We start from the raw sequence: 14,091 nt of genomic DNA on the forward strand, positions 1-14,091 counted from the left end.
CGATCAAGTAAAGCCCCCCATAGGTCTCTTACTATCTTCCAGGCAAAGAGGATTGCCGAAGACAGCCTTCAGAAATGAAGCGTGATTTATGAAGTCAACAATGAGCCTTTCAGATTTTTTACATAAATAACGCCAAAATTAATGTACTAGCTTAAACAACCATCTTAAACGTTGCGTAACCCAGAGTTGAGCAGACACGACGCTGGATTTGTTCATAACTTTACGTTATAGATAAATAATTGACCATATATCGACCATAGTCATGTCAAGATATTTTATATTTCCGACGTTCCGATAGTTTTCCGATGACTTGTTGCAGCTTAGAATGATGGGCAAATTTAAGGCAAGAGACGTGCTGGTAAATGGTAAGTCGTGGTTGCGAAACGTACAGAGACCACCATCACATCCGCCGAGGATCTTTTCAGACCAGCGCAAAGATACCCGGCAATTCAAGTTGCTAACAGCCAACCTTTAGTTATAAACTGGCACTTGAAGAAGAAGATATATAAGTCGGAGCTGAATCGCCACTAAGCTAAAACAGCTGTCAAAATAGATTATAGAGCAAACAAAATGAAAACATATTTTCCTAGTTTCCATAAAATTTTGAAAAAATTAAAACGTATAAAAAATTCAATTTAAAAGTCTGGTGTAAAATTAACACCAGCAGACCGCTTCATCAATGAAACTGCATTAAATATTTTCTAAAAGCTTCGCAATTAAAATGGAAAAGTATTATTCGAAGGCGAGGTCGCAATTTATATTTTTCGTTCTCATCAAGTTTTTTTCATTAAATGAATAAATGAAAGTTTCGCGCTCTCTTGTCTGCATTAAGTAGTTTATTGCGTGGAATAATGATATTGTAGATGTATATGTACACTCGATGCTATCAAATACAGAGAGAAAAGAAATAAAAGTAAAATATTTTGGAGTTAGTTAGCTAGGCATATCATTATAAACACCTAGATCTACATTTGAATAAAAAAAAACTTTATTCATGCCAGAAACATAGTTGTGGCATAAAATTCATTTATCGCTAGTCCCTACACGAGCCCCTGTGTTGTGAGTAACTAGATTATACAATAATACGTAGTACATGGTGCACATTTTTGTTAAAGAAAAAGTACCTAGTCTTAGTGTTACATATAATCAGACAAAAGTCGTATAAGACCTTATGAGATAATGGATGTGTGTGCGTATGTATTTGAGAGTTGTTATAAGCATGTGCTGTGTATGTGTTAGTTATTGGACTTCGGGTCATGACAAAATATGTAGAATCGAAAACGTAATTTTTATGTCTTTTGTGAGTTTATATCTGAATAGTATATAGTATATATATGAAACAGATTTAGACTTATAAACATAATTTAGCGCTTAACTAATGTATAGACCTTGTTGACCCATAGTAGTCAGCCATTATAAATACTTATTATGCAAGAGGTTACTCGGACACTTCAAAGAGGGTAGAACCAAAAAGCGAAACCAAAAGTTCAAAGGTATACAACAGACATCGTTCTTATGCAACCAGCTTTAATACTAACGTTCATTTCATATTCCCAAAGCATGAAGATAAATTGTTATGAAATCGACTGGCACTGGTAATTGCCGAGTCATGCTTCGCTCAATTTATTTAATTTATCTACAGATTGCATGATTTATTATTAGTTTCATACTAGAAGACTGTAACTAGTGATTTGAATTGAATAAAATTTTTTTTTGAATAAACCGCTGTTTCGCATGCTTTTTTTTTAATTTTGTTTTTAAAGGACATTAAATATTATTGTTAATTGTTATTACGCATGTGAGCATTAACAAATATCAATTCATTAAAACAAATGTCATCTTAACAAATTATTATAGATAGAAATATATTCTTCTGATTTGTGCTATGTTAATTAGGCCATTTGAAAGTTTACCATATATCCAATCCATAGTTGTTATTTCACTGACCTGTGATTTCATATAAGACAAATTATTGTCTATCACGTAATTTATTACGTGATGATTGTATCGTTTATTATTTATGGATGACTCTGATTAGATCGTAAAGTAATATAATGAAGCATTTTACTACCATCGAACATAGCATAATTAAATTTCCACAAAATAAACGACTACACTTTAGTATAAATAATGACGTGTGTGTGGGGTGGTGAATATTACAAGGTGGCGAAAGCGAGAGGGGTAGCGACCGTAGCAAATAGAGCTTTTTTTAGAAAAGCAAAAGATAAACCACTCCTTATATGGAAATTGTATTCGTTTTTACAACAAACTCCCAAGCGTAATTAGAGAATTATCACTAAATAAATTCAAAGCCCTCGTTAAACGAAAATTAATCAATAAAGCTTTTTATAAATTTGAGGAATACTTAAATGATCCTAATCCTTGGCGATTAAAAAGAGTAGCGGAAAGTTTCTTGCCAGTTCTTCTTACCCGCTCTACGCCCTTGACTTGCGAACTGGTAGTAAATATAAATTTACAATTAATTTAACTTCTTTCTGACGATTCATAAGTGTACTTGTTTACCTATATGAATAAAGATATTTTTAAGTTTGAGTTTGCCTCGGGTGTAAATCGTACCCTAATTTTGTTATTAACCCTAACTCAGAAATCGAGCCGACATCATACCCACCACCATTGTCCCGATATCGCCACTGATTTTAGAGCTTTAAGTCGATTTCGGAAATTCAGGGGGCATCTGGTTCTACATAGTGGTGGTGCTTGGCAAAACCTGCCATAAAAATCGCTCAGTTGTGGAACGACGGACGTCGAGGTAACACGGGTGGAGTTTCGTATTCTACTTCAACATCCGTAGATGATGAGATGAGATCTGTGGTCTCAACCTACTCCTAAGAACGGTCTTTATAAATAAAAATTTGTTTCGCTAGATGTTTCACCTGACGGTAAAACAGCTTATCATTATCGTGCCTTTTAAGTGTGGACAAGTATTACATAAAAACCTAACGACAAGCAGAATTTTTAGTGTCACTTGAATTTTTACTTGATTGACGATGTTATTATGCAGGCAGTATAACAGCCACTTCAGAATTTACGATGAGAAATGTACGAATAAAATATTTGCAATCGGATCCGACAGAGGTATTAAAATCATTCAAGTGCCGACTCAAAGCAAATAATGAATACGTAAGCGAATGTTTCTATAAAAGATTCAATACAAATTTTCTGATACTTTAACTTTTGCAAATACCTTAAGCTGTGAAAATTTTGTTCTAGGAAATTCATTCAAATAGCTCATCTAATTTTACTACCATATATATAAATTATTAATTAAGTCAGCGTCAAAACAAATGACTATAGCCGCACCAATTTCCTGTTTTGTTGAGTAACTGGACCACTTATTAAGACTACCTAGAGCTACTTCTGAGGGCTTCTACAGGGACGTAGGGGCAATTTTAAAAAAGCCGACAACGCACTCACGAGCCCTCTGGCATTAAGTGTCCATATGGGCGGCGGTATCACTTAACATCAGGTGAGCCTCCTGCCCGTTAGCCCCGTGTTCTATATATAAAAAAAAATAGTAAAATAAGATTTATACTCGTAAGATACTATTAAAGGTTCAATATATTATTATAAAACGTACTTGTTTCCCGCCACCGTCATTTATATTTTTAGAGAGAACAGAGGCGCAGGTACGTTTAAATATCTGGGTGCGTCCACATCTGGCGAATATGCCACGAATGTGCAGCTCGCGAGCAGTTTGCGAGCTGCGCGCGTGCATTTTTGTTCGTGCTCCGCTCCTGCGCCGCCCGCGCGCAAAACCTAAGCGCCGTACGCGATAAGCGTACGGGCGGCGAGCTACTGACTACTGAGTCTGTAAACGGAACTGTAAGGGCGAGGACTGAGTGCGCGCGAGCCTTGCATGAGTTGCGCTAAAGAGGCGCACCAAACCATTGCCGTGACTGCACGCGCGCAGCTCGCAAACGGCTCGCAAGCTGCACATTCGCGGCGCATTCGCCAGATGTGGACGCACCCTTAGGTATTAAACGTGTTCAATATTGTCCCAATTTCAACTTAACAATTCTGAACTTTCCCTAAAGTTCTATCATCGCAAACTTTGTAAGTTCCGGGACATCAGTTCGAACAAGCCGATAACAAGCAGGCAGCCCGCACTGCGACAGTTTTGCATAATCTTGGAAATCTTGAAATCCGAATGGTTCAAAGAACATGTATGCCTAAATACATTTATCTGTATCTCAAAGTATTCTGTACCAGGAAATTTAACCGTGTTTTGTTTTTTAGAGATAACAGACTGCCGTAAGCTACAACATTAAATTGAGGACTCGTACAATGAAGTTTCTCGACGAAGATTGCATTTGAGTACTAATCACGTTTATCATTTAAAAATAATAACTAAAGAGATAACGCTCACTTGCTATACACATGCTGCAGTGATCTTGTGGCCAGCCACTGTCGTAGCACCAGTTTCTGCTGCAGCACCTGAGCAGCGCGGCGCAGGCGTTTCTCCTCTGCAGCTGGTAGCTCGGGCAGCCGGTCCAAGTGATCGGGAGACGCACATCCCGACAACGTTGAGATTCCTTAAACATTACAAAATTTGTTGTTAACCATTGTTGTTGGTAACCTTAAGGAATACTGTCAAAATCCAATACTTTTTTGAGTCTCAATTACCGCTCAGCTTCAACTCTTATCTCTAATCTGAATCTCAGTGAGGACTTTAGGGATATTAAAACTATTTTTTTGAGAATATGTGTTTAAATCGTTTTAAATTATTATCCTATTAAAATACATGCGGAATCGAATCAAGTTGCTGATATTTGTTATATGTATTTATTATTATACCTACTCTTAATATTAAATTATAGGTAGTCAGGGACGATACATATTGGCGAGTACTCCAAAAGTATAAAAGAAAATCTAATAACATTTCCAAACTAACGTCAAGCTGTCAGTGTCTGAGGTAGTAATTTTTCAAGAGTTCTTAAAGAAGTATGTGTGCCAACAGAGATTAGAAAATGAAAAATGTTTCGTTTTTAAATAAAATATTGGTTCATAACTTTTAATACAATAAATACTCTAATGAGTTTAAACAAATACGAACACATTGATCAAAATAGCACGAGGAATATGAAATAATTTACATAGAAATTTATAATGTAATTTTAAATCACATTAAATTATATATAAAAGCTTTAGCAAGAACGGTACAGAACAAAGGCAAAGAAATAGTTAGCTTTATTACAAAAGGGTTTGTTGTTGGGTCGTAGCCTAGCAACGAATTCCAAGGCTCTGTTGGCAAGGTCTATTAGCTTTCAACAGTTAATTTACTGAAAAGAAAGGGAACAAAGAGATACATTTGTTTCGAAGAGTAATAGTAGTTTTTAAATATAATTTTAATTGTATTTTTTAAATTTCTATTATTTTTTGTGAAACTTATGTTTATGATAACGTAAAATTGTAAACACCGTTAGATTGTAATCTATCTCGCGAGATTATAAACTGTCGAAAGATTGTGAACCTCAGCTTACTGCTTACAATTTAACGTATTATTATTCGGTAGATTGTACTACACTAACTTAGTTATCATTCAAACTTCTTTGGTCAATTACAGATTAATTTTACTTTCCAACAATTTCATATAACTACCGAATAATAATACGTTAAATTGTAAGCAGTTCGTTGATTTGACATTTACGTTAATTGTCACACATTTTAGATGTAAGATTTTGTAAAATAATTAGTAGATTAAGTACTGTGTGTGATGTCGTAAGCTTAATAACTAAATAAAAAAATAAATAGGTTTTTATTAATCTTACAATCTTCACACTTGAGTTATGGGTATTATGATTAAATTAAATGTTTATCAATAACTTATGATATCATATAATTTCAAGTGCCAGGTACTTGTATAATCAAAGGTTGACGTATATAACAAAGAAAAGAATAAACAGTATAATCAGTGACGCAGACAGAAGCACGTAGACATCGGCAATATTCATTCGTAGCCGCTCTTCGTAGCTCTACGATGAAATATCTCTCTCTCTCTAGGTCGGTAACTCATATCTGAGTATCATGGTCAGCTGTATAGTAAGATCTGGAGCGAATAATTTTCTCGAGCAATATCGATTCTGCGCTTCTTTTGCAACGGTGTTGGCGAACGTCCACGCGATCGGTGTTGCCAATCACGGTGAGCTCCTAGGTTCTCGTTACCCCTACGCATTGTGTGACCAAAGTAAGAAATTCAAAGTCTAATTTTTGAAAGGAAGATATATCGTTCGTTTGTTTGTATGTATTTCAAAATATTACTGGAATTTTATACTTTAATGTACTAGCAACAGATGTCTTAGCTATGAACATTCAATTCGATTGGAGGCAAAATAAAAAATCAATTTTCCTTGGCCACATGAAAAATGGTGGAACTGTAAATGCAAATAATCTCTTCCGTGAACAAAAATTTCCTAAGAATTTTTAATTCCATAAGAAACTTTTAAAAACACGAAAGGGAAAAACATGAATTCGTTTTTATAAACTCACTTTGTTGTACATACTATATAGTTTCGTTATTATGTCTTTAATAAAGCGTTATTATACACATATCGTGTTACCTCGCACTTAGGTCGATATGTATCACGTAAAGTCTAAAATATGTTAACTACTAACTAACTAGATCTTATATCTTAACGTTTGTATAAAGTTTTTTTTTATACATCTGTCTTTACTAAGACACATGGAACATTACGATCTAGCCTAATTTAAGAAAAATAAGTAATTTAAGTCTAACCTAATTTACTAATAAAATTTAACATAAGAAAGTGTCCAATGACACTACTTACAGTAAGGGAAGATGCTCTGTTCTTGTGTTCTAGTTTATATAAAGTAAAGTTAAATATATCTTTATCTAATATATAAATCTCTCGTGTCACAATGTTCGTTCCCATACTCCTCCCAAACGGCTCGACCGATTCTTATGAAATTTTATATTCATATTCAGTAAGTCTGAGAATCAGCCACTATTTTTCAAACCCCTAAGTGATAAGGGGTGTCCACTGTCCACCCCAAAAAAAATATTCTTATATTTTGGATATTTTTTTTATGAGAGTCACTCCTCTACGATCAACCCCTATTATATTATTATAGTAGGTAGTTAGTTTTTCTGAACTAATTAATGTTTCCTAGAAATAATATACGTGGCAAAACAACGTTTGCCGGGTCAGCTAGTTTAACATATATTTTTTTAAAGGGACGCCATTCAAGTGTCAGCGTCAACTAAAAACCAATTTCGACACGCAAGCTTACGAAGCCACTTAATAAAGCAACCTTGCGTCTTGTTTTGAGCTTATCTTAATAAGTATATATGTATGTATATCAATTACGCGTCTGTCCGCTAAGGACTATCCTAAACTACTTAACCGATTTCATTCAAATTTCAGTTTGATCTAACTTAAAGATAGGATAGCTTACATCTTAATTTATAGATCATTATTATTTTATTGCAAATTATTTGTTTATTATTAGACAGTCACAATTCTAACAGATGGCGCTGTGTTGAAAGTACCACCGTTTCACATAAGCTATAATTTAATGGCATAACCACCAAATAGCATGTAGTAGACTGGTATTCTCCTGCCGTTTCCCTTTGAATAGTTTACTATTCTGTAATACATATAACAAAATCTTAGCCACAGCAACGCTTGGCCGAGTCTGCTAGTAGTATATAATTATTTATTTGCCAAAAGGGTTTGTATGCAGATGTTATACAAAACATAAGGCAACCGGTTTGGCATGAATTCATCACATTAAGATTACATCAACATGCTATAACCTACTTAGATAACTCCACCACAGTTATGGTCATTACTTATTACGCTTGGTATACCTCCTTATTTAAAGCAATGTTCTAAAGCTTTCTACATATGTGAAGCAAAAAAAGTGTGTGTGTACAAAGTACACATGTCAGAAGTGAAACTTCAGTGGCAAACTAATCTTGAAGTGTTGTTCATATTTATACAAATCTAAAAGTTTAGATTTCCGATACTTAGAGGGACGGAAAAAGGAAGATATGTTAGGAATTTAATGAATTTAATTGTCATTAAAATATTAAGTGTCGAATAATAAATAATAAATAAATAATAAAAAGTTTCACTTCAATAATGTGACGGTAATTTTTTTTCCAACGCCGATAAAGAAGTTTGACTTCAAAAAGGAACATGGCGCGTAACCGAAAAACGTGACGCGTAACGAAAAAATGTTACACTAAATTTTTTTCCAACCCCGATAAAGAAGTTTCACTTCAAAAAAGATGCAGTGTCAGTACTCTGTGTATAGTGCATAAAACACTGGTATAGGAAACAGGGGCTATAATCGATAGCATAGGGTATTTACATTTGACCCAATTAAAATGCGGACTCGGCCCAGATTTTGTTTTTGCGAAGCTTAACTACTATGTCGATGCAATATTTTCATTAAAAAATATTAATTGAAGATGATTTCGTAATGTGCTGCATTAATAAAAATATAATTAATGATTGAGAGTCACTATGAAAAATATTGAGAAAATTGAACCCAAATTAAATGTAATTACATTTGAAAATCTTTTTTTTTTACCTTTTTCGCCAAACGTTATACTGAATTATATTTTTATTGTAAACAATAATAAATAAAATAAATAAATCAGTGGCGCTACAACCTCCTTAGGTCTTGGCGTCAGATTTCTGAATCTGTTCCATGATCATTTTTAAATCTAATAGGCAAGTAGGTGATCACTGATCAGCCTCCAGTGCCTGACACACGCCGTCGATTTTTTCACCGTTCGAGCATATGTTAAATGCGCACATAGAAAGAAAGTCCATTGGTGCACAGCCGGGGATCGAACCTACGACCTCAGGTATGAGAGTCGCACGCTGAAGCCACTAGGCCAACACTACTCTACAAACAATAATAAGTATGAAGAAATGAAAACATAACTTCTATAATAAGCATAAGATTAATCCAACTGTATTTTAAATCGACCTCATTTTAAAAACATTATCTCGAGAAATAAGGTTGCTACGTGAAGTCTTTTGTAATCAATCTACACAGATAGGATAATAGCCCAGTCAACAATAACCAGCTAACAATGGATGCTCCCAGTTTCTCATATACTTTATTGTACTAAGTTACATTGACAGCCCCAATCGATTCGACCTGTTGCTTGAATTGGGACACCGGGGCCTGCGACCTGCATTCCCCCGCCCAATCCTCCTGGGAACCTATCTACATACAAAATGCAGTCCAATTTCCATCACAGCGTAACAGACTACTACTGCGGTCATTCTTGATTGTATATTTTGAATTAAGAACATGCTAATACTGTACTCGGTATTATTTTTAGACTTACTAAACTCCTATAGGATCCTTTGTTCAGTAAAATGGTTTTTGCTCGACCCGTACACAAAGGCTCTTAGTCTCTTGGTATAGTATAATCATGAAAATAAATTCTTTGTATTTCTGGTGTGCCCTCAATTTAACGACCACAACATTCATTAAAATTAATTAATTTCAATGCCGAAGCCAAACAAAGACTTTAAACAATGAGAAACGTAAAATACATCGAGGCAGCGTTAAAAACTTAAGCCCCACAAAAAGTCGACAATAAATCCCCGAAGAAAGTCTGATTGTCCAACTGCATAGCGTGTTGGCTCGCCGCCAGGGATCCCCATTATGCCCCACACACTCCACTGCAATTGATCACTTGTACTTTTCCCAAATGCGAAACGTCAACGAGGGTTAGGCGTTTCGTTTTTTAGCTCCGGCACAATAGAGGCTATATTGACGCGAACATTTGCGTATGTCTGTCTGAGCGAAGGTAGCTCTTTACCTATACTCAGGTATCGTTCCTTTTAAGGGTTTTTCTTGTTGCCGAATGCTCTCGCGTAGGTCTACCATTTTCTTTACTAGATATCAATCGCAAACCTTTGTTTTATGCCAAAGTTTTATAACTGTTCATATAAACAACTTTTGTGTGATTTCATTTGCAGGTATTTATAAAATCGTTTAGTTTTGACCAATTCGACTTAGGGTCGCCTTCAAGAAAAGAGCGTACCAATTCTTGATAGGCCGGCAACGCACTTGCGAGCCTTCTGGCATTGTGAGTGTCCTTGGGCGGCGGTATCACTTAACATCAGGTGAGCCTCCTGCCCGTTTGCCTCCTATTACATTTTAAAAAAAACCAAGGTTATACTGATACTTATACTACCTTTAAATAAATCCGGCTGCTTTACAGAACCAAAGAAGTTCTCGGCTGGTTATAATTACACCCGCACTTGCGATGTTATAAAACAAGTAATAGTAATTACGTAGTCTTAGGTATAAAGCGCTTCTATGAACTAAATGTTTCATGTTTGAGGTCCAAATTACTGCAATTATGTTCATGAATGTGCAATTTGAGTCGGTTTTGCTAGATATTTAGTTTCACGACGAAGGTTAAATAAAAGAGCTATTAAAATAGTTTAATACGATATATCTACAATACGAACTTGCGTTTATTAATACTTTATCGCAACAATAGCTCACCACTCTTATGCAAACGGTCACTTCATACTTAACCATTCAAAAACCATATTTCAAATTACACAAATGCCAGCATTTTTTTAAAGTGTATGCAATAGGTGATGCAAAAAGATTTTTTTATATCTAGAAACTTCTATTCTCATCTAAGTTATATATTTTTTTAATTCAAATTAATTTAGCTATAAAAAGGTTCTTTAGTCAAATTTTACATCGTTCACGCATCTCCAATAAATGAAAGATAGATTTTTACGTAAATAGGACGTCTATGACAAAACACTTATAATGGCACAGAGTAATAATGACGAAACTAAGATCCGGTGTCGCATCCGCGTAGCAGCAGAGCTTTCAGAAAATAGAGACCTACTTGACCCCACTTAATCGCACTTGAAAACGACTTCTTTTAGTTTTTCACAAACCACAACAACTTCTGAGGTTTCATTTAAACTTTATAATATACTAGCTGGCCTGGCGAACATCGTACCGCCTAACAGTCGATTCTTTATTTTTTTTAAATACTTATTCTGCTATTCGGGACACCGGTCTAGCTAGTAAGATAAAAAAAAGAAAGTTGATAAGACAACAAATAGATTATGTCAAAAAAAAAATTACCTTCCCGGAACCCCTCCACTAACATTTGAACTTTATGTTATGGTTTTAAAGTTCAAATTGACTTTTAAGTATTATTACGAATATTTAGTATGGGAATATAGATAAGTGTTGTTTTTAGACTTTTTCACTCATTTTTTTTAATTTTTTTCTCCGTAAGAACCATCCCCGTAGTTCAAGGAATATTATAAAAAAAAATCAGACAAATCGGTCAAGCCGTTTTCATGTTATGTCGTGACAACGGAAAACGGGTTTCATTTTTATATATATAGATTTAGAAATACAGTTACATATTAAATTACTTTTGATCCCCATACCTGTAACATTTTTTGGTATACGAAACCTATAAGGATATTCATTAAGGCCCAAGACGGTTCCAGAACTTTGAAGCAACCCTAAATTTTTACACAACAGCTGTTATTGACCAGCTGGAGTAAAGTTTGCAAATTCTTTGTCGTTTTGAGATCAAAGTTTATAAGTACATGATATTAACAAAGGGTTACCTGAAAACTGTGAGACGCTGGATAATATCGACAATCCTGAATGCCGACTGTGAGATGGATGAATCATTCCAATAGAACAAATTTCCGAATCTTCGAATTGCCACATTATGTATATAAATTATGTCCACTTTCGATAGAAAGAACGAATTTAATTAGCTTAAATAATGTTACTGAAAACTTTGTTTAATTGGTAAGGTTTATGTCTTTATTAGTTTGTTGTTGTCAAGTAAATGTTTTTCATTAGAAAATAATTAAAATCGGTCATATTTGATGTACACGACGAACAGAAGAACCTGGTATGCGCGCGCCGCAACGGTTGGAGCGCGACTGGGGTTTGCCCTGGGCGGCGGGTGGCCGCGGCGGTCGGTACCGAATACCCTCTTACCTCCTCTTATCTTTGTTTGGGGGTTTGTGGTTGTGGGTGGTGGGTGACGTCACACGCTATAACATCATCGTGTTATATTGCGCTCTGAACTATTTCACATACATATATCCATCCAAATCATGTATTGTACAGTGAAATAGTTACCTATATACCTATATAAGTTATAATAATATATATGTAAATATAGTTATGTTATTTAGGAATTTTTTCCTAAAAGTATGTTTGTTTTTCAAACAATCCCAATTCTTATCTCGAAAACTTATTTTAAACTACATAAAATTTATTTAAACTTAAAATAACCAAATTATGTTGTATATATTATATATACAATTTTTCATTTTAAATATTTTTATTAAATTGAAGTTGTTAATTAGATAATATTTAGGTTTTGAGATATGTCAGAACCTTAATAAATCAGTAAATAGTATTATTGAAGGACATACAAAAAATAAAAATAACATTAATATTTTTCAATCCTGAGTTAAACCAACATAGGCGGGGAATAATACAGAGTAGGGTAACCTAGGGTAGGGTTAGGGTTAGGGTAGTAGGACTCCTTTCTCCGCAATTAGACTCGTAATTGGTCCGTTGTGCGTACTAGGGTAACCTATCCCAGAATCCTACATTTCCCATCCCAAGATATCGAGTTATTGAGTCCACTGAACCAGGAACCAGGGCCCCCAAGTTATATGCTAATTCCTAGCAATGTTAGTAACAGTAAGCTACGCTTAACAGCAGATTAACTCAAACAGAAGCAGGGACATGGCAAATATATGAATAATAGGACTTAGTGTAATGATAGTGGGTAAGGATACTACCTAACTATTTACTGTGAAACAATCTGCCATCCCATCATATTAAATTTACATATTTATACTACTTCATATAATATAAGTTTTGGTTGTTTAGTTGAACATGGTAATATCTAGCATGAAATCACAATTATTTAAAAAAACATAACCCTACAACCAATTTTTTTAACCTTAAGTTATAAATGGTAAGCACAAGCACTATTTAAAACATATAAATAGATAGGACTTGATTATATATATATATATATATATATATAGTGATTTTTGTTAACGTATATGACTTAATTTACAAAATATTTGACTAGTCCTTATAAAATAAATTATCTAATTTTCTTAACCATGAAATTGTATTTTAGTTTCTTGAAAAATCCTAAATGAAATTCCTGAATTTTCTTATATAAATAAAGGAATAATATTTATACATACCATAATCTCTAAACAACTTTTTATATTCTCCCAAATCACTCTGTTCAAGCCACTCGTCAACTTGGGCACTTTCTTCAATAAATTCGTTTAATATATCTGTCTTGCCGATTACTATCGCGTATATAACAGTAAACATAAATAGTAATGTTCTTAAATATTGCTTTAGCATTTTTATGATGTTCATTCATAATAATTAAATTAACCAGCTAAATCACAATTAAACAAATATTCCGTGTTAATAAACACGCACGCTCGCTCGCTGACCCATCATCTCTTATTTGACAAACACAGATAACAATTAACACTGAAATGACAACTTGTAAAATGTAAAGTCAGTGCCAGTCGCCAGAGCACAATGTATTTTTTTTTCAATGTTAAGACTAACTACAAAATCCAAGTAATTTGTGTCACCAAAATATCAATTTCATTATTTTTGCTAGCGCATATTATGAGTGGCGCCATCTCTGTATCGCGATACAAATTTATATATTATTTAATATCGATGGCAGGCAACGGCCAACGCCTGGTTTGGCACATGCGCAGTTTTATCCCAGGTTCTCTTTTGGAACAAAATTCCCCATTCGTTTCAGCATTTAGTAGACTATTAATGTCTTAGTTACAATGTCTGAATTAAATTTATAAGATGCAACAATGGATGGATCTTAACGCCAAATAATTAAGATTTATATAGCTTGTATTTTGATACTTCTTTTTACGTAGGTATAGAAAGTTCTTAAAATTATTTTCGGTTTTAAATAAAAAACTAATATATTCAGTAACCTTAATATATTTATATAGAACATGTAACAGACACGTATAAAAACACTTTAACAAAAAA

At 34.1% G+C, this 14,091-nt stretch overlaps 1 protein-coding gene across 2 annotated transcripts in view; it reads right to left on the reverse strand.

Annotated features, from left to right (window-relative positions):
- Positions 1-13,522, reverse strand: part of LOC125055420 (apoptosis-resistant E3 ubiquitin protein ligase 1) — a 30,316-nt gene extending 16,794 nt beyond the window's left edge. Inside the window, exons 1-2 of one of the 2 annotated variants that reach the window (XM_047657879.1) lie at positions 13,254-13,522; positions 4,388-4,553 (exon numbers count right to left, since the gene is read on the reverse strand). In XM_047657879.1, coding sequence (XP_047513835.1) covers positions 4,388-4,553; positions 13,254-13,437 — 350 coding nt within the window. In that variant the 5' untranslated portion in view covers positions 13,438-13,522. Of the gene's footprint in view, positions 1-4,387; positions 4,554-11,630; positions 11,945-13,253 lie in introns of those variants that run through there. The other variant, XM_047657880.1, reaches the window with a different exon arrangement.
- Positions 13,523-14,091: the final 569 nt, after the last annotated feature.

The sequence above is a fragment of the Pieris napi genome, chromosome 13 (genome assembly GCF_905475465.1).
Source record: "Pieris napi chromosome 13, ilPieNapi1.2, whole genome shotgun sequence".
Taxonomy (NCBI): Eukaryota; Metazoa; Arthropoda; class Insecta; order Lepidoptera; family Pieridae; genus Pieris; species Pieris napi.